The sequence below is a fragment of the Nothoprocta perdicaria genome, unplaced genomic scaffold (genome assembly GCF_003342845.1).
Source record: "Nothoprocta perdicaria isolate Ctin4 unplaced genomic scaffold, notPer1 scaffold_206, whole genome shotgun sequence".
Classification (NCBI taxonomy): Eukaryota; Metazoa; Chordata; class Aves; order Tinamiformes; family Tinamidae; genus Nothoprocta; species Nothoprocta perdicaria.
This window is the reverse complement of record NW_020455272.1, coordinates 979,780-1,002,870: the sequence shown is the minus strand read 5'-3', so window position 1 is coordinate 1,002,870 and position 23,091 is coordinate 979,780. Positions and strand designations below refer to the sequence as shown.

At 45.4% G+C, this 23,091-nt stretch overlaps 1 protein-coding gene across 1 annotated transcript; it reads left to right on the top strand.

Moving 5' to 3' along the window:
• The first annotated feature begins 106 nt into the window (after window positions 1–106).
• RANGAP1 (Ran GTPase activating protein 1) lies at window positions 107–19,309 on the top strand. The gene is made up of 17 exons (XM_026038294.1): window positions 107–146; window positions 247–286; window positions 1,762–1,900; window positions 2,542–2,669; window positions 3,565–3,624; window positions 4,220–4,399; window positions 5,716–5,850; window positions 6,788–6,946; window positions 7,144–7,257; window positions 8,945–9,044; window positions 9,755–9,839; window positions 10,266–10,419; window positions 10,892–11,005; window positions 11,343–11,445; window positions 13,132–13,220; window positions 15,008–15,129; window positions 19,098–19,309. The coding sequence occupies exons 1-17, from the start codon at window positions 139–141 to the stop codon at window positions 19,165–19,167; spliced, it is 1,800 nt and encodes a 599-aa protein (XP_025894079.1). The 5' UTR covers window positions 107–138; the 3' UTR covers window positions 19,168–19,309.
• Window positions 19,310–23,091: the final 3,782 nt, after the last annotated feature.

The window sequence follows — 23,091 nt, the reverse complement described above, 5'->3', positions numbered from 1 at the left end:
CCCGGCGGCCCTGGGGGCGGCCCCGGCCCCCGCCGGGCCCGTGCGCTTGTAATGGGCCCGGTACCGGGCAGCGTGGGGGAACGTCAGCGTGGGTGAACCCTTATCGGTAAAGGGATCTGCTCACGTAACTTCCTGGCCATGAGGGAGTATGTGGTGGTTGATTAAGGAGGAAACCTCTCTTTGGGCCCTCCTTTCAACCCTCGCTTTCCTTTAGCAGGAATACTAACCTTTATTTGTTTGTTTTAGAGCTTTCCTTGCAGAAGAGCTGGTCGTGAAGACACCTCCGGTAGGTTTAACAGCCGGGTGGCTGATGTGTTTGGGATAAAGCTCTGCTTCAGGATGCCATGGAGAAATGGGGTGTTGAAACTAGGAAGTAGTCCATGTGGGAGATGAAAGAGAGAAGGGATTTAAGGAGGAGAGCAGCAGAGAGAGGGAATATACCTATATATTTATGAAAGAACGTTACAGTAGCAAGTGGAGCTCCTTTTTAAGCAGTTGGATGGTGAGATACTCAAAAGTAGAGTTGCAAACTCACCTAGGTGAATAACCTGGTCTCCTTGGGTCCTTTTGGATTCTTGTACCTGTTGTGGTGAAGCCTCCATGGGTCAGAGAACATCCCTGTTTTTTCCTTTTCTTTGCTGTTGGATTGGAAGAGGTTGAGGATACCTGTTGGCACAGTGCCCCAATGGCCTGATAGGARTGGAGTAATTGAGAAGCTGTACTAAATTTCATAAACCTAAAGAGAAGGTAATAACTTGGGGCCAAGCTGGAGGCAGGTCCTTCTGCAACCAGGTGGCAGGAGGAGAGGGTGCACGTACAACTCTTGCTTTAGAGGGTGTCCAAAATCATCCCTGTCAGCGGTGCTTAAGGAGCAGCAAGCTTTTGTGCCTGCCTTGTGGTCAGACCAGGATGCAAGAGGTCCAGTTCTCTGCTGTTGTGAGGATTAACTTTCATACCTGTAAACAGCTGAAATTTTAATTTGTTCCTTCTAAGCACTTGCCTCTCAGGCACTTATTCCAGTGGAGGTGGAAAGAAGCCATGAGACACCGAAGAAATGTGCTCCATTTATGCTATTTAATGAATGGTGGTCAGTCACTTCAGAGTGATTGACTGTCATTAGATAATTACTCATGGATGCTACTAGCCATGGCTAGCATCAGATTTGAGCCTAAACTAGCATGCAGTTTAATGTGTTTGAGTACAATTCTGTGGGGCATCCAAAAAGAAAGCAAGCCCACAAAACTGAGACCATTGTAGCTCATACACAGGATGTTTTTCAGCAGCTCAGTGATTCCAGAACTGTGCTGACATGAGCACTACTGGGGATATAACTGAAAGGGGAAAACAGTTGTGTTCATTCTAGTTGGGATTAGAGCAGAAGGGAAATGTGCAGCATATAATTAAAGGATGAGGTTTGGATGGAAAAGTGTTACATGTTCATTGTGAAAGTGTTGTACACACAACAGTGTCTTAATGTGGTCTTGGTAGGTGGTTTTAGCTATTGGTTGTTTATAAAGTGTAACAACTTTGCCAAAACACAAGCCTCTTCAGGACTGGAAGAAGCAACAGCATCTGACTTTGAAATGCTAATCTGGCCAAGCTGTCTTGAAGGAGCCATGGGGAAAAACGCTAATGACATTGAAAACTCAATTAGATGTCTCGGGAACAAAAAATACATTAATGTTTAAATAGAAGACAATTMATATAAATTATGCGTTATAGTTTGCTTTTCTAAAGTCAATGACTTCTTTTAATTCCCAGCTTGTAAAATTTGGGGAAGCAGAGAAGATGGCGTCGGAAGACATCACTAAGCTTGCGGAGTCCCTTGCCAAAACCAAAGTGGGTGGAGGACAGTTGAGCTTTAAAGGCCAGAGCCTTAAACTCAATACAGCAGAAGATGGTAAGAGAAAATACCTTTGCCTTGTAATTTTAAAGTCTTGCAGTAAACCTCCAGTGCAGCTGGCCAATTTGTCATATTAGTTGTGGTGCAAAGGTTGGTTTTYAGGCATTTAGTTACACCTACTTCTGATAGAGATATTTCTCTCTCCTATCTTCTGAACTGTCTTGTCCTGGTATTCTGGCCATRCTACTTGCTATGGGACTTGGGGTTTGGCTGTCCAACGTATAGTTGTTATTTTCTTGACATTTCCATCAAGTGCTTTTGACAGCCACTGTATTAAATGTCAGTTCTCATTTTAAGAACACTAAGCAACATCAGTGCTTCAAGCAGCTGCATACTTTGAAAACCTGCATAGTAGAGGAATGAGTTGATATTAGTTTGCTGCTTTTGTAAATACAGAGGTGGTTACCTGATAATAGAACTAGAAATAAGTTATGAAAAGGGAGAATGGAGAACAGAGAACACATTCTCTGTAGTGAGCTGAGGCTTCACTTCTCTTTCAAGACTCTTTCAGATAATGTTGCTCCTCAGTTTTGGCTGAGGGTAGAGCTGAGCAAGTGCCTCAGAGCATTACTGTGGTACCTGAGATAAGATGCTCAGAGATAAGTTAAAAGACCAACAAGACTGTGTGCTCTTTGCAGCTGAAGAAGTGATCAAACAGATTGAGGAATTTGATGGCCTGGAAGCATTGCGCCTAGAAGGCAACACAGTAGGTGTGGAGGCAGCAAAGGTCATTGCCAAAGCCTTGGAAAAGAAGTCGGAGCTCAAGGTGAGATCCTCAAGTAGGTGGCCTGGAAAGGGAGAAGTACAGTAAAAATACCAAAGGTCCATCTATGCTCTTCCCACGGCAGCTTGCCATCAGCTAGCTTCAACTCACTCCCTTTGTTTCTCCAGTGGGAAGAACAAACATATGAAAATGTGACAGAGCCTGGGGACTTGGGAATAGTGGGGATATTGCATATTCTGAACCGATCCTGTTTCGGGAGGCTTTCAATCKTAAAGCTTGAGAAGCTGCTCAAGAAAAAGCTTCTGGGGACAGGCACCACCATCTATAAACAAAGAACTCTGTAACAAAAGACCAAGAGAACTTGTGTTCTAATGGAAAAGCTGGATTTTCTGGCTGTTCAAGGAGTTTCAAAGAACACATGAACATTGAAGAAGTAATGAAGGAAATGCATGAGGAGTTTTTTTTGTGCCACTGATATGGTTTCTCCTAGTCTAATATTAGAGGCCCTTTGCGGAAAAGGAATATGAAATGTTGATTCACATTAACCATYCAAATGTGGAGTATGTCTGGATTGTTTGGCTCCATACCTTTAGAAAATCCATATTCCTAATATATCCTTCAGTTTTCCTACTCTTTTTTATTTTGTATGGAAACTTTCATAGCAGAAAAACAAGTTGAATGCAAACTAGAATTCTTGTGCAGTGTTACTTAAAATATTCACTTCAATGGCTTTTTTTCTTGCCAGAGAAGTAATTAAAACGTTAGTTCTTGTAGCTGTTCAGTATAATCAAATGCCAAGCCCAAGGGAACGCAGACAGTACTAAGTTGTCCCTAGTGGTGCAATGCAGCTTATGTGTAAACCTCTGTACAACTGTGTTCTAAATACTTTAATGGCTTCTCTTGGGTTTATGTCTGTTATGTCTGTTTCCTCTTTTAGAGGTGTCAYTGGAGCGATATGTTCACAGGGAGGCTAAGGTCTGAGATACCTCCTGCTTTGGTAAGTAAAMACTAGATGGGAGACTTTGGCTATAACATTTTTCTCACCTTTCATGCTTTTTGGAGGAGTATTTTTCTAAGGCTTTGTTAGCAGAGAGATAGTTTCCTCTGTGCTGCTGACACTGAGTGTCTCAGAATAGGTGAGTGGTTTTGTGCTCCTTCTATGCAAGCTGATAAATGCCCAGACAGGTCCATGCTAATGAAGAAATATATCTGGGAGAGAACTGCCATCTTCATGCTCAGGTGGATAGTGGGAGAACGAAGCCATGACAGAGTTCTGCAGAGCAAGAACACCAACCCTCAACAGCAGGAATATATGTTCCCTTAAGCAGTGTAGAGAGGAAAGTCACTTTGGGAAAAAATATATATTTGACCCAAAGGGGCCAAAAAGTTTCTTGGTAACTGTTTTGTGGTTGTCCTCAGTAATTTGCTCACTCCTCCAGCTTTAGCTCTGAAGACTTATTCCCTCATGTAGCTTTGCAGATCACCTTCAAAGGAGAATTTCCACTGCAGCATCACTTGCTGTTGCCTTTTGGCTGTTCCTAGAAGCCAGTCTGTTCTCTTTCCCACTCCTCCTGCCATCTGCTTCCTCACAGATCTCTTTGGGMGATGCACTTATCACTGCTGGAGCGCAGCTGGTGGAGCTGGACCTCAGCGACAACGCCTTTGGGCCCGATGGTGTGCGTGGCTTTGAGGCGTTGCTGAAGAGCCCGGCTTGCTACACCCTGCAAGAGCTCAAGCTCAACAACTGTGGCATGGGCATTGGAGGTGGCAAGGTAAGGGCTGTCATGGCATTCAGAGTGAGGTTAGAGCCAGGACATGGCTTCACAGTGCCCTGCATGGAACCACTGCAGTTAGAAGGCAGCTCTATAGACTGTCCAGTCCCCCAACATGCTCAAAGAAGAGCCAGCTAGACCAGTTTGCTCAGGACCATGTGCAGTCAACTTTGAATATATCAAAAGATGGAGACTTCATAATCTCTTTGGGAAACTGTTCCAATTTTTAAGCATACTCAGAGTGGAAAAGGACTAAAATAGCATTTTAGTGTTTTGAAATACGCATTGAATTTAACATATTTCCTGTATTTCAGTGTGCCTGTACCTTCTTGTCCTTGGTCACATCCTGAAAAAGGGCTTAGCCCTGACGTTTTTCGTTTCCCTTTCTGTTCCCCATTGTCCTTTTATACAAGTTGATGATATCACCCCTCAGCCAGACTGAACAATCTCAGCTCAGCCTCTCTATAAAATTCTTGAATTCTTTTGTGGCTCTTTGTTGGACTCACTCCAATATGTTGATGTCTGGGAAGTCCAAAAATGGATCCAGCACTCCAGGTGTGACCCCTGTAGTGCTGAATAGGGTGGAAGGGTCACCTCCCTTGACCTGCTGCTAAGTCTTTCCTAAAGCTGTGCAGGAAGCTTTGCAGCAGGGTCCCATTGCTGGTTCATGGTCAACATTTTGGCCGCAGGACATCTGGGCCCTTCACTGCCAAGCTGTTTTCCAGCTGGTCAGCCTCTAGCCTGTAGTGGTAGATGGAGTTATTTCTCCCCRGCTGCAGGACTTTGCATGTCCCTTTGAACTTTGTAAGGTGGTTCTTGCCTGTTTCCCCAGTCCTAGGTTCCTTTCTTCTGTGCAATTGCATTGATTAAACTCCTAAAAAGTATTCTGATMAGTTTTTCCATATTAGAGAGAGATGTTTTATCTTAGGCCTCAGATTCCCTTCTCAAGAGAGSTACTAGCACTGAGTTTCAGAGAGCAAGGCTGGCACTGAAGGATGTCTGTTGCATGTAATGGAAAATCAGGGTCAACTGTCGTTGTCATTAAGAACCTATCTTTGCCTATTAGTGAGTTAAATGTTGCTAATGGGAGCAATGCATTTTTAGTGCTGCAAAATTATCGTTTTATTCTTAAGACTGTAGGTCTTGTAGTTGGTGAGTGTTGTAGCAACACATGGTTCTGCACACCCTTCTWGGAGCAGATGTCTTTCAATAATGACCCAAATGTTTCCTGAGAACTGGGTATACAAAAAAAAAAAGGTTTGGATTCCTGCAGAATGAGATGCTCAGGTGGTATAAACAGCTTGTGTTATCTTTAGATATTGGCAGCTGCCCTGAAAGAGTGTCACAAGAAATCCAGTGCCCAGGGCAAGCCTCTCGCTTTGAAAATATTTGTGGCTGGCAGAAACCGTCTGGAGAACGATGGTGCCACGGCTCTGGCAGAAGCCTTTGGGGTGAGTACCAAACCAGACAGACCTTCGTGATCTGCAAAGGGGAGCAAAGTGTGCTTAAGTGCAGATGCCAAAGGAATGTTACGTATAGCTCCAACTTGGAGACAGGGCTGGTCACCAAAGACTTCCTGATTATTTCTTTACTTGTTCAGTCATCTGGCAAAGCCACCTAGTGTTTTCTCATGGAATATCATGTGATGGGTCACAGTTTTTGCCAGCTCACTGATCAAACTGCACGCTTATTTGGAAGAGCAGAATTCAGTGTCATTGAGGCCACCTACTTTTTTTTATTCTGCTCTTGCAATGGAAAATAATTTCTGAATTGTAAGATGTATTATCAAGTGTATTAGCAAAGATATTGCAAGATCAGAGTGTTCTTCTTGTGACGAGCTGTCTGGATGTGATCTTGACTAATCAGGAATGATGGGAAAAATAAGACTTCTTAGATATTTGAAAGCATGCATAAAATTAATGAGGAATTCGGATTAAATGATGCTATGACAATAGACGCTTCTTGACTGTGTTGTCCGACATGCTCTCACAACCCCAAAGAGTTCTCTTTTTTTTTTTCTCTCTCTCTCCTCTCCCCAACATCTACTTCTGCAGTAAAGACAAATTGTTGACCTTAAGTAGAGGAACGTCATATCAAATGATACTGCTTTGTCTGTTGCAGAGAACCATTGTTGTAAAGGAATCTGGGCAGATGTGGTAGGGGATGCTATCCATGGTCCTTAGAATCAGAGGTTAATCTGTCACTTGCCACATACCTTCCATTTTACTTAGACTTGTGACATGATAACTGATAAACAATTCTATACAGAAGAACTCATTGACTTGAGTTGCAAGAAACTAGTTGTGAGCAAACTCTGAAGAGTGAGTGCTGTATTCTTGAGCTGAAGTATGTTTCTTAACAGCTTGTTTCATCTGTGTCCTTTGCCAGATTATTGGGACTCTAGAAGAGGTTCATATGCCACAGAATGGAATCAACCACCCTGGCATCACAGCGCTGGCCCAGGCCTTTGCTATCAACCCACTGCTTAAGGTTATAAACTTGAATGACAACACGTTCACAGAGAAAGGAGCTGTGGCCATGGCAGAGGTGAGTAGTTATGAGGCTGCTCTGGGTTTTGCCTCATCCGTATCAGCTTCCTCTGATGCAGTTAATATCAGTTCTTTGGGTTTGTGGAGCCACATACTGCACTGAGGCAGAGCAGTGGCAGAAAGTTAACCTTCCAGGAGTGGTTTGACACAGATGGACGTGCGTGTCAGTACTCTTAAAATTGTGCTGTCTTGCAGACTCTGAAGGCTCTTCGACAGATTGAAGTGATCAACTTTGGAGACTGTCTAGTGCGTTCAAAGGGGGCTGTGGCTATTGCAGAAGCTGTCAARGAAGGGCTTCATAGATTAAAGGTATTGCATTTTGTTGTTCAACTTTGAATCCCTTTTGAGAACGGCTTTCCCTACCCTCTCCCCTGCTTTCCCTGTGTTCTGTACATTTTTCTAAGCCTATTCATTTTAAATTGGGGTTCACCTAAGTGCAGATTTTGTCTGCAATAAACTGTTATAGCTCACTGTCTTATCTGCATMCACCCAGATAAGAGTACTCCAGGTTGAATTGCATTGCTGATCTGTTTAGGTTCCACTCTTTAAAGCTACTGATTCTACTCAACAAGTAGTATTCAGGAATCTGACAGAAGGATCTGCTTGCAGAGCCCCTGAGGGTTATAAGATRTGGTCTGAGGTGTGTGTGAACAGCTTGTAACCCGTTTAACACTTCAGAGTGCATCTAATCAATGTTTTTTGTTAAGAGTGTGTATCAAAGGTCCAAATATTTTTAGCTTCTTGGCAGTACCACAGCCTTCTGAATCAATATTTGCATAGGACTGGCATTTGACAGCATTCAAGATGGACCAAAGTCCAATCAGTAACAAAGTAAATTATGATCTCTAGAACCACCAGAAGATGCATAATTCCTACTCTTGCAAGCTTACAGTCAAAAAAAAAAAAGTCCATCTGAGTGATCACATTATTTACTAGTTTATGAATCTGGCACACAAAGAAACAGCTGCTTTGTGGTGAGATGTGAGCAATGCAAGATCCCTTGCTCAGACTCCTTCTGATTCCTTATTAGTCTTTCATGGAAACTTCTAACCAAAGTATCGGGATGAACAGTGAACACCCAGAAATAACTCTTCTTTTTCCCAGAGCAAAAATAGTTAAGAAAGGATGGCATTAAGCAATAAYAGTTGATTCATTCTGTTCAAGGACTGTTTCCCTTCCATTGTTAATATTAAATCTCAGGAGTGGTTTGATTGAGTACAGTGCAGGATGGGGGGATGGTGGCTGCTATTTAAATAACTTCATTCTTACTAGTCCATATTTATTTTTTCTGATGGATATGTTTATCATAAATAACTGTATTCACAACCCCATCTTTTGGAGGCCTAAACTTGCACAGTAGATGTTGAAAGGTAAATGTGCTGTCCTCTGCTGCTTATACATATGTGAGTTCTGAAGTAATGATATGGCCAGCAGCAGGGCTGCTGGTGTAGAGGGTGCTACAGAAATCCCTGGCTTTGTGGAGGAAGAAACCAACAGGACTGTCACAGTTGAGCTTGCCAGACTGGACATGCTATTGAATCCCAAGGCAGCCTATCTCATGCAGCAGGGGTGTGACAGGAGCCTTGAGGAGCTACAGCTCCTTCCTGCTTGTAAGCACTGTCAGAATTTCTCTCCTTGATTCTGTAAAATGTGCCATGTCTTGTGCCTCTTGCTTATATGGAGATATCCAGTGAGCTGATGAAGCCTGGAATATTTGCTACCCTTTAGATGAACAGTCAATATTCTGTGGTGGCTGTTCTGAAGGGACTTAACTTCAGTAATCCTGCTCCTTATGATGGTATTTTTCAAATTACCCCCTTTAGGTATATGAGTAGAAGTAAGTATCTAGCAAGCTCCTCTTTCCCCCACTTAAAAATACTCTTTTGCTAATAGTATTTTCAAATGACTACTTCACAGAAAGCTTGTGAGCATGTGAAACTAATGGGGTAGTAGACAGTATAGGAATTCTACAGATTAATGCTCTTCTGCTTCTTAGGAACTGAATTTATCCTTCTGTGAGATCAAGCGAGATGCTGCTTTGACTGTTGCCGAGGCCATTGAAGACAAGTTGGAGTTGGAGAAGTTGGATCTCAATGGTATGCAAGCTTGAATCAAAGCATATCTAGCTTCACCCTAACTGGAAGCYCTTAGGAAGAATGTTGACAATCTCATGTAGTGCAGTTATCAACATGTAAAAAATGGTGTCTGAGCACTGCTGAACCCCAATGACCCTGGGACAGGACACTACTTAGCTCTCAAAAGTCTTAAGCCACAAACGTGGTYAATGGTTAATGTTAACCTGTTTTAATACATCTCATAAAGTGGAAAGATTGAAGTGATACCCATATCTGTTTCCAGGAAACCCCTTTTAATGGTTCCGTGTGATCTTGGGATTTCATACTCGTAAATAAAAGCTTCCTTGCACATCTCTTCAGTAGAATGGGAATCTTTGACCAGTGTTGACACTTGCCATTCATACCTTGGGTCACTTTATTTCAATGGTACTTGTTTCAGAATCACTGAGAACAAGAGCTACTTATGGAACTAGCAGGAAGTCTCTTGAAGATGCTTGGACCAATTGCAGTTTYTGTCCTTGTGTAACATTGCTTAAGAACTGTCTTAACAGCTGTTTGGTTCTGCAATCTGTGATGTTGCCTCTAAAACATTGTGTAGAAACGTCTGTCAGCTGTTCAATTTCCAGAAAGGAGATGGACTAGAATCTATAGGACAGACCCTAAGAGCAAGCTTATGTTTGTGTATCTTCTAATGTGCATCTTGAATCTCTGTGCTCTCCACAATAACCCAGGTAACTCTCTTGGAGAAGAAGGATGTGAGCAACTTCAGGAGATCCTTGAAGGCTTCAATATGGCAACTATCCTGGGATCTTTGAGGTAGGCAAGGCACCCCAGTTTAAATCAAAAGGTTTTTTCCATGACTATCAATGCCTTCATTCATGTAGCTGACCTAAAATAAAAGCAGCAATGTTGCACGTGGATGCTGGCCTACCTGTGCAGTATGGAGGATTCCATAAGGAAAAAGTGGTGCACCTCCTTTTAATGTGGCCTTCTCTTGTGGTCTTCTGCCTTTAATCTCTGGCCCTTCTGGCTCTTTGCCAGTGTCTCAACTAGGTGGCCTAAGCCTGAGTGAGGTTACAACCAGTTGTAGGCTGGTGGGTCCCTGTGATGTGCTGCTTCCTGTAACGCCTTGGAGGCGGTTCCTTTTCCTGTGCTCTTGGAAAACTGTTTCTGAATTCTATTGTATTAGAGCTGTGAGCCTGTAATGAAGGCCTACTTCACCTAAACGTTTTCAAACCGTAGTGATGATGAAGGGGAAGAGGAAGATGAAGAGGATGAAGAGGAGGAGGAAGAGGAAGAAGAGGAGGAAGATGAAGAGGAGGAAGAACAGCAGCTAAAGGAGAGAGGACAGGGAGAGAAGGAGGCAATGACTCCTAAGAAGATACTTGAATCACAGGTAAACTCATTTTGGGATGCAGTCCTTTTTTTCCCCTCCTATATTCTCTTCCATATGAGGAAATAAAAACGTGCAGTGAGTCTGAACTTGAAAAATTCTGTCAGGAGTTCCCATTATTTCATGCATTTTGTCTCCCCACCTGCTGCTAAGAACCTAGCCCACAGAAGAAAGTGGATGATTTGGAAACATGTTTAATGTGTGCACATGCATGGAGAGAAATGTATGGAGAGAAAGGCACTTGTAACAAAATCTCTCCAAATCTTAAAAATGGGAGGAACCTTGTGCATGCAGTGCCATGCAGTTATGTTATCATACCATAGTTATGTCAATTCTGACCTCCTCACAACATCATATAGTTTTCAGATGGGACAAATTCTGCTCTGGTTGCATCCACACAAGTCAACTCTCTTTGCTGTACCAATTTATTTGTTTACTTCCAAGAGTAACCTTGAGAAGCATTTTTCTCTTTCAGGATTCAACTCCAGTGCCTTCTCCTCCTGTGGACGTTGCCACGTTCCTCGCTTTTCCCTCACCAGAGAAGCTGCTACGGCTAGGACCAAAGTGTTCCGTGCTGATAGCTCAGCAGGTAGGAAAGCCTGTAGCTTCCAATGCTTGATTCTCAGGCAGGGCCACTTAACCCCAGCGATGTGATTCCTTTCTGTCTGAAGAGGAAGGCTTGCTTTCCTTCTAGTGTTCCTAAAGAATCTGAACCACTAGGAAGTGGTTCAGCTGATGCTTATAGTGGCACCAAAGGTTCTCTATGGAGCAGCTGTATGTTGCATTTGTTATGCCCTGCACTATGGCCAAGGCAATGCTGACAGCAGTCTGCTGGAGACTGTGACTGCTGCTGCCCTAACAGAAGCCTGTCTGCTGTGTCTGCCTAGCAGTGAGCTTAATGGCTCATGATTTTTCTTGTCTTTCAGACAGATGCATCTGATGTAGAGAAGGTAGTTACAACTCTCCTAAGGATATCCTCAGTCTTCAAAGATGAAGCCCCAGTGAAGACAGCAGTGCACGAAACRACAGGTGAGTGGGCCTCTCCATTTCACGGCCTGACATGCTCCAGTTTGGRGGCATCCAGTGCAATGCAGGGGAATACCCACATGGCCTGGGTCAGACCCCTGAGGGGGCCAAATTGGTGGGTGTCTTCTTTTTGGCAGGATATAGGATAACAAAACAGTGGAGTAAAAATAARGACTTAAAATTAGCAGGTCTTTACTTCCAAAGCTGGAAGCTAAATATCCTATGTAGTTGCTGTCTTATTGGAACTGTGCTGTCCCTACTTGCATCTCTGATGCTGTGCTGTCAATAGCTAGGAGCACTATGTTCTGAGATCAGTTGTTTTTTCAAGGCTGCTTATTTTAAAAAAAGAGGTATTTTGCAGAAAATAGCCTCTCCAGTTTAGTACTGAGAAACTGTAAAGAGAAGCATCTTATTTAATGTTTGTCTCATCAGTGTGATACATGCTTAGTTTCTTCAGGGAGTGAGGATTGCCTTATAAGACAAGGCACAGAAGCAAATGAACAGGCAAGAGACTGTTCCTCACTGTATAGTGTAGTGACTTGAGTTAGGCCTAACTACTTCTTAGATTAACATTATCCCTTCCTTTTCTTATTTGGAAACAGGAATTTGCAAGCTTCTGTTTAACATCTGGTCACTCTTTAAGGAGAAGGATTCATCTCTACTAAATCCCCCAAGAGTATCATTCTCTTGTGCAAAAGAACTGGATCGATTATTTAAGACATCTAGTGTGATTTACTGCAAATAAAGTGCAGTTTCCTAGTGCAAACATGATGRAAATAATGAATTGCTGTGTGTTCTGAGCTGTGTTAGCTCTTATCTGTGAATCAGTGATAAAGTATGGAGTTCACTGGGCTCTTTTGTGGAGCCAGCTTAGCCAAAATAGTCTGTTGGCATTTTGAGCTACTGCTGAATTTGGCTAATGCCTGCTATAAGCTGTCTCCAACTGCAACAAAAGATGCACTGCAGGATGCTCCTGTTGACTTAAACGTGCACGTGTGTGGCTTTTATCCCCATAACTGTTCCTTACCAGTCTGATTTCCTAGGAAAGAAAGTACCTGGCAGTTAGCTACATTTCTCTGAGGAAGGTACTGGGTGGTAGTGAAATCTCCAGTTAATGCTGGACTCGAGAGCCACCCATAGGTAGCAGCAGTTAGTTGTGGGGCAGCCCTGGAAACAAGTGAACAAGCTTTCTCACTGTTCTCACTCCTTTTGGTTTCAAATGAAAGGGACATTCTTACTGGCCTTAAAATTGCAAGGCCCCAACTATTCCTGCTTTGCTAGGATGTTAGCTCATCCCGTGCATGCATGTACGCTATAGATATACATTCAAATGCATTAAAGCATTTTGGGATGCTCAGACTGTGTGAAGCTAGACTAAGGACGAGGCAACGGCCTCCAGGCCATTGTATAAAATCCAGGGTTCATCTGCCCGTGTTAAAGGGCTAATACAGAGGTGTCTGGGGTATTGAAACAGTCTGGAGAGGTAATATCCCGTAGTAGTTGATACTCTGTGAGATCCTGTGTGAATCACTTTTTATCTTAGATCTTTTCATTTTAAAGATAGTTTCTTTCTGTCATTAGCTCYATAGTGTCACCTGAGGGACCTGAAGTAACAAATCGGACTGTAGTTGCTGAGAAACAGAGCAAGCAGGAAAAAAAGGTGCTTAACACATGTTTACTTCTCTTTAGATGCCTTGATGAAAAAAGCTTTTGCTTCTGCCACATTTAATTCTGATGCTTTCATCACAAGCCTCTTGATCCACATGGGACTGCTTAAGGTAAGGAAGTAGGAAAGAGTTAAGTTATGCCCTGGTTAGGTTGAAGACCAGACTGGCTGGGTTGCAGGCAGTTATGTTACCACAAAAGCATCTGGYTGCCTGTGTGTGCCTGATGATCCAGCAGAAATTGTGGATTGCAAGATTATGTTGGGATGAAGCAGTTGTCAGCTCTATATCTGCTCTGCTTGATGCACTCTGTTCTCAGGGCCATCTTCTGAAGATGGGGAGAGTCAGGCAAGGAGACTGAGCTGCTGCTGAACAAATGTCTATTTTTTTAACYGGTATTCAGGAATTTAATATATAGTATTTGCTATTAAATCGATCCCTTAGGACATCTTTTAATAGCAAAGGTTAGAAAAAATATCCAACCACTCGCATTCAAGCAGATGCATTCAGCTTCATTTGCTGAAGTATCTTTGTAAAATACTGATATCATGTGAGAAATGAGGTAGGAAGAAAACTCCTGAATGAGACAGGATGGGAGGGTCAGTAGGAACCTGTTAGTTGGATTAGAGTACCTGTGGCCTTGCTTCCATGGAGAAGATCTTCCACAAGCTAAAGCATTCCACAGTGCTTTTGTGATGCAAGAATCAATAATTCTCACCATTTCAAGACCTAGAATCTGAGAGCATTGTGCCAAGCCAATTCCAGCACACAACGGAGTATTGTCTATATTATAGCAGCCTGCTCTTAATTGACTTTGTGGATTACCTGATTGCCATATACTACTTGGAAGACAGGCAGATGTGACATGCTGGATGTATCTGAATTTTCTAACCCAAAAAAATCAATTTATTCTGTCCCTGCATTGTTGGACATAGAACTAAATCCCAAGCATCCCACTTCCACGCAGAACCCAAGATAGCTCTGTTCTGCAGGATACTTATTTTATGGATTACCACTTGTCCCTTATTTCATACAGAAAGCTTTAGATATCTGCAATGAGGTCTAAAGCCCCAACGTGTGCTCTACAGCAACTCTTTCAAACCATGAAGTGTGTGGATGATGATGCCTTTGAGGATCAACCAGCAGACTGCTTATTTGTGTATAGAAAGGGGATCTGTTGGTGAATTAGGCCTGTGTAGAGAGGGAGCAGCTTCCATAATTTTCTGCCCAACCTAACTGGAGGCAGAAGAGCAACAGATTCTCAGCAACATCAAACACAAGGTCACGCTCTCAGAACAGGTCCAGACCCGCTCTACGGGCTGAAACGGCTTTAGTTGGGGTGGTAGTGGACATCCACGTAAGTTAGCATCATCTTAGGAACAAGAATTCCTCATGTAAGCAGGGAAGCAGCAACAGAGACGGCTGTAGCTTCCCCTTGTACCTCACCCTTATGCATCACATAAAAATTGGCTAGAGTAATACAACGTAAAATAACTAAAGCATAGTTAAGTGCATAACTAAAGCACTTGATTTTTGAGAAACCGAAGTGGAGTTGAATTCCTTAAGAGAACAGTTGAAGTGTAAGGGCTTCCTGAGAAGATGTGACTTTCACTCTTTAATGCAGGTGATTCTCCATTGCTTCTGAGTAAGCCTTAATTGACACGTGCTAGAATACTGCTGGTGTTGCTGGTTTTGTGATGCTGCTGCTGGGAGGTCACAGGGTTGTTTGCTTTTCTCCTAAGGAAAGAGCACTTCGTGCAACAAGAAGCTTTCTCTGCTACTGTGGATGGARGTGCTGCTTTTGACAGAGAAGTCATTGCCTCTGTGAATGACAGTGGGTTAAGTTACCTAGTGATTCTGACTTATCTTAATGTCTCACTTGTGGCTTTTTCTCACTTCAGAGTGAAGAGAAGATCAAAGCTGTCCCAAGCCTCTATGGTATCCTTATGACCTTGAACCATATGGTGCAACAGGATTACTTCCCTAAATCTTTGGCCCCGGTTCTTTCAGCCTTTGTGACAAAGTGAGTATTGTTGTTAATGCAGACTGCTCCGTGGGATCCAGTGAAAAAGTTTGAGGGTTAATAACTGCATGCAGCATGTTCTGTTAAAGCACAAGAAATGCTTGTTTTGAAAGGTTTGTGAGCTTTAGAGTGAGATGTCTTGAATCCTGAAGAGAAAATAATGGGGGTCGAGGAGGGAATGCTCAAACTAACTGGCTTTGAGGCCCAGACAGTTTATACCAGTTACAGAAGAGTGTTTTGAACTTAAACCTGCTGGGTTTCTAGCTACTGCTTGAGTGAGCTGTGAGTGCAGTGGCTGCACTGAGGCCCTGCTCTGCATGAAGGTCAGCCAGCCTTTACCTGGCTTGTTTCTTTCTGTAACTCTCAAATGTGGCGAGTCAGAACAGTGCAAAGACCCCATTTGTTCTTAGATGCAACCACTCCTAAGATAGCAACAAGGTTGGCTGTTAATTTTTGAGAGCAAAATTTGGAGCATAAATGTTGAAGATGCTTCTACTGTCATTTAATGTCATTACTCATAGTATAGGTACAGAATCATCTCTTTGTGCCCTCTGTCCCCCAACCTTATCTCCYTTAATGCCTTAAAGGACCCTAAACGTAATAGCTGTTACAAAGACAAATCTTTTCTGGATTAAATCAGTGAGAGCTTCAGGCAGCTTGATGTTTATGTAGGTTACAACAACCAAAAAAAAACCATTTTAAATAATCCTTCCTTTCTTAAGGGGTATAGTTCTCCCCAGTTGTCATGTGRAAAAAGTCTAAACCTGTCCTTTTCCCCAGGGCAGCAGAGATGTGAAACCCCTTTGGCAGCTGCCTCTGGCTCAACATGGCCCATGTGCTTCTCAGGATGGGAGCACCCCTTTAATACATTTCAGAACCAGGCTTGAGCCTTCCTGATTCCCATGAAAYAGGGAATCTGTGAAAGTGCAGGAGCGTGTGCTGATGAAAGACAGGTATCATGTACTTTTGACTGGTACAAAGCACAGGCAAGAGGGATGCAGTCAGATACCAGTGATCACTTAACTGTCTTGCTTCCAATCACAATGGAATTATGAAAGGGGAAGAGAGGTTTTTTTTGCAAATGTTGGTGTGCTTGAAATCAAAGCTGATGTAGAGCAGTGATCCATATCCAGCAAACAGCCATGCTAGTGTCAGCTTTGGAAGATAAAGCTGTGTTAACTCCCTTCTGCATGTGTTCAAGCACTCATCTAAAAGCCCTAATGGTGGAGCACGTTTAATGTGGRTGGTCTGTGTACTTGTGTCCACTTCTTGGCTTGATCAGGCTAAGAATTGAGCAGTGTACAAGCCAGTGGATGTGTGTTTTAACAGCTAAGTAAATACTCTTACTTCCTAGGTTTAAGCAAGAGGTGTTGGGAGGTGCCCTGTGAAGTTGTTCGGACATCTTTGGATTTTCTTGCACTGCTCCCTGTGCCTGTGGCCTTGGTGCCTGTAGTGTCAGGTTGCAGGGCCAGTCTCAAAACACCTGAAGAAAATGGTGCCTTGCTTCTCCCCTCGGGCACTAAATGCACAGGGAGCTTGAGCAAACAAGTATCATGTAGTGTCCATCTCCCTCCAAAGAGGATTCAAATCACCTGAACTCGAGGATACCTGAAGCAAAGCCCCCTGTTCTGTGTTTGACCCTTCTAATTGTCTATGTCACATGCTCGTGTCCAGAGCAGCCTTCGCTCAGCTTGACACGTATTTCTGAACAAAGCTGCTTCCCACAGACACTGCCTCCTCTTCCCTGTGCGTTCCCTGCAGGCCTCCTCTAGGCTGGAGGCCTACAAAGCACCAGAATTTATTTTTCATCTGAAAGTGGTGCTTTATATAGACAAAATGCTGACTTCAACAGAAGGAGTTCCATTGCTGTCAACAAAAAAGTCCCTTGAATTTGTAGCCAGCATTTTGGTACCCACTGCAGGAAGGGGAAAAGCCTTGTGAGGTCTCCGAGATCATGTGAACCTGAAAGCCAAGAGACTGCCACAGTGAGGGGCAGATTTGTCTGCCTGCCTTCAGCATGCCTGGCTCTTAATGCCATGTCTGCACATTGTCATTTATGCTACGAAATTCTCTGCAAGCCCCTCTCTTGCAAGGTAGACTTTGTGATGTTGTAACTTGCATCCTGCGCAGCATGATCAAGTCAACGCTACATATAAGCAAGATGTACTCGTGTTTCAGGGGGAAATGTGYATGTAATATTTTTAAGCCTTTTCCCTAAGGAGGAAAAAATGTTGAATCATTCACAAGCGATTAGAGAACTGAGAACAAGTGGAGCTCAGTAAACCTCAAAATCCAATTAAATTTGCTTCCAAAGAGATCTGGACTAAGCTGCACCACAGCTCATTTTTGTCCAGAAGCATCTCCAAGCAAACTCAGTGTGTGTACTGGGACTTTTAATGGCTATTTAGTTAAAAGGTGGGCTGTGGCCTGTAAGCAGCATCCATCTTACCCTGCTGCGCTCTGTGCYGCTTTTCTTTTGGACACAAGAGGGTGCTGCGAGTCCCCATTTTATTGCATTTTGGTTTTGTTTTCCCCTCAGTTTGGGGAAATACTGCATGTATGTGCCTGGCTGCCTGCCCTGGTGGCTCTGGGCTCTGCTGCTGCTGTTGTTGCAGGGCCACATGCTACCTTCACCAGGCTGTACTGCAGGGCAACCAATTTGGGTTCCACATTTCCAAAAACGTGGCCAAGCCAACTTCATATGGAGCCACCTGGTCAAAATCCACACTGAAGTGCCACTGTAATGACTGAAATACCTCCCCCCCCGGCATTGTCAAGATGCAGCACAATTACATATTGCAGTTGAGGATGCTCACTGTGGGATTGCTGAATGGCTCCTGTAGAAATGCAAATGGTCAACTCTTTTCTAGAATGTGGTGCTGTTGAACCCCAGTGTACAATAGCTTAGCAGAAGCTCCTGGCCTGCATCACATAAATCCAGAAGTCTTTTTTTTTCTTTTTTTCTCATCTAGACAGACTCCCTTCGTCTGCATTCTTTCATATAGATCTCACTATTATTGCTCACTAAAGGCTGTATTGTCACGTGAGGCTGAGAGGGTAAAACTGGATTCAAATTTCTCAGGGARATTTCCCTGTTGGGTGGATATGAAATGCTGAAAGTTGCAGGAGTCCGTATCAAACATTAACCTGTGGGAAGAGGGGGAAACACATTCCTGGGAATTGAGAGGAAGGCTAGAGATATTTTGCCCCCCATTAAACCATGTTTCAGTCATGCAATTTCCAGAGCAGGGTACCTATGTAAGGTGTTTTTCTTTAAGGTGTTTTGCTATTGCAGTCTCTGGGCCAGGCACTTCCACTTGATGGTCTGCAGGTTCTGGGGGGCATTTCTGAGGGAAACAGCAGCTGAGCAACCCCGGTCAGATGTCACTTGGTCTAAGGGCATAGGAGGTTGTATTGCTTCCCTTTAAAGATGTGAAAAAGCCCTATAAATAAAATTAAAATAAAAGCCTAAGTCACTGTTCTAGTTGCATATAGCAAATGATCTGGCAAGAAAAGGAGGAAAAAAAWAGAAAAAAATCTTTCTATTTTGGATCTCTAGACATATAATGTATATGGAAACTTCCATATATTAGGGGAGAGGGGGAAAGGAGGTTGTACTGCTTCCTTCTACCCGTGTTGAGACACCACACTGCAGAGCTGAACAATCTCGTTCTGCCAGCTGATTGATTTGGGKTTTTTTGTACGTAGGGAAACACAATTTCTGTGTGCTGTCCCCTTGGCTCCTGCTCTGCGGTAGARGTGTTATTCTCCACTCTGAGCTCTGAATGAGAGTACTGATCTGTACAGAGATCAGGGAGTGGTGCAGGAAGAGGTAACTGAAGGGGGAAACAGGCTGTGGGGTTTGCGACCTGAGGGCACTTGAGGTGGTGTTCACTTGGTTATTCAAAGTTGCAAAGCAGTTCTTGCATTCAGTATTTTAAAGCTCARTATTTCTCTTCTTTCCACAGGCCAAACCGTGCGCTTGACTCCTGTTCTTTTGCCCGCCACATGCTCTTGCAAACCCTCCATCAGCTGTAACAGAGGTGCTCCCRTGCCCTCCCCTCCTCCTTGGACTGTCGGCAACAGGGACCTTGGAGCTGCCTGCTGGGAGAGGATCCTAGAGCCCATGCAGACTTGCTGTCCTTTTTTGTTTTGTTTTCTTTTCTTCTTTTTATTCTCTTTTTTTTTTCCCTCCTTTGTAGGAGGTCTTGAGGTCTGTCTCATCATTTTGCTTTCATAAACTTGGACAAATCCTGCTTTTTTTTCTTTTTTTTTAATCCTCTCTTTGTGAGTGATTCCCGCATCTGCAGCACAGGTGCTGTGCTGCTCTGAGCTCCGCATGAATCCTAAAGAAGAGTCCTCCTCCACTCCTGTAGCATTGGCAAGAGCGTGCCAGGACTCACACTGATTCCAAGAACGTTGTCCTCAGGATGCACCAAGTTATGCATTTTATTTTATTTTACCGGACTGCGGCTCCTGCCCGCTTCTCCTCGGCACCGGGCAGGAGGGAGGCTGCAAGGAGCTGCTGTTGCTTCCCCAGTCGGGGAAACGCTTGCTGCCCTTCTCCTGCTGAGTCGGAAGGGCCAAGTGACTCCCCTTTGTTTCTTGCTTCCAAGTCCATTGGTTCAAGGCAAAGCGTGRCCTGGTTTTTTAGTGTACTACAGCTGCTGTGGTTTGGATATCGGCGTAGTGGGGCTTCATGGTGGCCATCGCTTAATGGAACAATTTTGGATTTTTTTTTTCCTTCGCTAGCGCCTGTGTTGTTTCCCTCTTCCCTTCCTTTCCCTCTTCCTAACCCCTCTTTTCCTAATTAAAACGGGCTAGGTTCAGAAGCGCATACCATCCCTGAAATCCCCGTGGAACGGGTTCCTTATCTCCTCCCTTGTGTGCCTCACTGGGGGCTGTTTGCAACTCCGCAAGCCGAGCGCGGTGCGAGAGCCCAGAGAGGCAGGGCCGCCCCGGCTGTCCTCGGCGAGAGCTGGCCCTTTGCTGGCACCAAGGGAGAAGCTGGTGCCATTCACTGCTCCTGTGCCCACATGTGGAGCGATGGTTCCTGCACGACCTGGGAGCACTCGAGGTGATTCAGAGGCTGGTCCCGTTCCCACATCCGTCACATACCTTTTCAGGCCTCTAGGAATCCCTTCCTCTGTTGCTCTTTGGGGGGCAAAGAGTTTGTCTGTCAGCTCCTCCTGGTCTTCCCTGTTTCTGGTGGGAGGAGGTTCCTCTTCTCTCGCCTGACCTCGCGGCCGAGGCGCAGCATGGACGGGGCTCGCAGCACAGGTCGGTGGCCCTGCGAGGGGTGGCCTCGCTGTCCCTCTGGGGCGAGAGGCAGCCCGTGCCACAGCTGGCAGGGGGCTGCAGGAAACACTGGTGCCATTGACAGAGGAAAGCGTTTGGGTCACTATGCTAAATAAACTGTGGGATGTGTAAGGCCTGCATCCATGGAATCTCTGCTCGAGTTCTTCCACGTCGGGCCTTGCTCAAGGTGGGTAGAAGCGGGGAGGGTTTGGGAAGCTGCGGGCGCTGCCCTCCAGCAGGCTCTGGAAAGCGGTGTCGCTTTGCAGCTCCTCACAGAGGCTGCCAAGGGCATGCCATTTTCTCACAGCTTCTGTGCAGAAGGTAGGAATTTGRTTTCCAACCTGCTGGAATCACCTGGAGTTAGGGTACCTGCAGGTACATAAAGTGCTTCAGCCCCAGCTCTCAGGCTGAGCCCTGTCTCCTCTGCCGAATCCCATCCCTGTTCTTCAGCAGGATGTAAGTGTTGCCATGAGCTTGAGGAGGGAAAACAAGACCAAAGGATCTGTATTTTCTTAAAGGCTTGAGCCTGRTACAGCCCTTCTTGAAGCAACCTGGCCTCTTGTCATTCCCCTTGCCCCTTCCTGGGATGGGATAGACACGGGCAAAGGACATAGAGGTGTACTGACCCACTCATCTTGTGTCTTCAGCCRCCTTGTGGTTTCCAGCCATTAGGTCTGTGCCTGTGCAAGGAGATTTTAGGAGGTTAAGCTGTAAAAATGTAATGCCTGTGAGATTCCAACTAGAGCTTCTTTTGCAGGCAAACAAAACTTAAGGATTCTGCTGGCCCTGGTATCCAGACTGGATATCTACAGGACAAGGGAGGACATATGGCATGGATGTGACAGTGTGCAGGCAGATTTACTCCTGGGTGGGTGGGACATGGAGACTGAACTTCCTTAGAGTGGGCTTATGTGTCAGTCTAAAAAAAAAAAAAAAAAAAAAAAAGATTTTCTAACCCTTGTTTGTATTAGGAATTGCTCCTAAAGAACGATAAGCTCCCAATGCTGCATTGAAGGACTGAGTGTTCATTGCAGTGTTGTTCCAGATCCTCTTGCGCAACCAACTCGCTCCAAGAGCACCACTTCTGAAGGGAATATTTTTAATCTGAGCTTTATGTGTCCGGCCAAACAGCATCAGTAACGAGAAGGAGGTGCTGCAGTAGTGTGTAACAATGCGTGTGAGCAGTGCACCGCTTCAGGGGGAGCAAGTGACGAGAACGGAGGAGGACGGGTGGTCTTGTGAAAAGATAAAATGGTTTCTTAAATGGAAAGCAAAGATATTTAATGAAAATTGAGGGTGAAAATGGCCTCTTTATGCATCTCACTTTCTATATGTTTGGTTTTGCTCTTTTGGGRGGGTCACTCCTGCTCTGTTTTCTCTATGGGGGAGGGTGTTGTCCTGCAGGACAGGAGCCATCTGAAACTATTGCCCTTGGGTGCCTCAGAAATACCTTCATGGGCTTAGAAGGTAGTTGCCTCTTGATGCCTTGTCCTGGGCTGTAGCCAGACAAGTCAGAGCAGTTAATGGGCTTGAGAAAGGTGAAAAGGTGCTCAGGAGCAGGAAGGTGCCCCACTGCCTGCCAGGTCCCCCCAGCAGCAGAGCTGCGTGGTTGGTGTTTCTGGGCAGTTGCTGCAGGGTGATGCCTGCAGGGAACGTTCCCCTTTGCCCAGGGTCTCCCCTGGGGCATCCCAAGGGAGTGGAGCTGGACGGCGCCTTGCTGCAGGACCCCTCGTCACTGCGAAGGTGTCACCTTCAGGTGACACCTTCACCTGGGGGCTGCCGGCCAGCGCTAGCCCTGGTGCTGCTCGAAGGCGGGCGCCCAGTCTCTCCCACGGGGTCCTGGAGCTCCCGTCGAGCCTCGGCGCTGCTTCAGAGCCAGCTGCTGGCACGGGTGTCCCCTCCGAGAGCGCAGGGTGCTGCTTGCCCTGCTTGGTGCCCTGACGGGGAGGCCTGCTCCACGGAGGGGTGATGGAGCTTGGAGGACAGCAGTGAGAAGGGCAGGACAGAACTGCGTCCTCTGCCGCAGTGTTCCCTGCTCACAGCTGCCACCTGGCCTTCCCTGAGCTGCCGGAGCCCCTCGGCTGCTTCCTCAGGCCTGGTAGAGGTGGCCTTTGGTAGAGTAAAACCGTCCATGGTGAAGTGTGCTCACCTCATGTGCTGCGCGGGGCCAGAGACAGCAAAAACGACTCCCTTCCTACACCTCCGGAATATATGACTCCCTTCCTACACCTCTGGAATAAGTACATGCCTGGGTAAAGAAACAATAACGGCAAAAATTCCCGCAGGGACACTAGGAAAATTCCCCATTTCTGAGGAGCAGTCACAAGCTGTGCACTGACCGAGCCTTCATCCAGCAGCCTGGCAGCTTCAGTTTTCATGCACATCCCAAGGGGAGATCCAGAGGGCAGACCCGGACGCCAGGAGGCCGAGGAGCGCCTCGGCACTGGGCTCTTCCACGGGGGCACGTAGGGGGTGTCGTGGGGCTGCGGGCGGCTGCCAGTGAGCGGGATCTGCCCGCAGCTCCGGGGCCCTCGTCCCCACGGTGGGTGGCCGCTTGTGGGGCACCGTGTGCCGCAGGGGCGCCTCGTGCTCGTCATAGTAGCACCAGGAAGGCAGCCGCAGCCGCAGCAGGGCCCAAGGGCCAGGCCCGCGAGGATGAGGAGG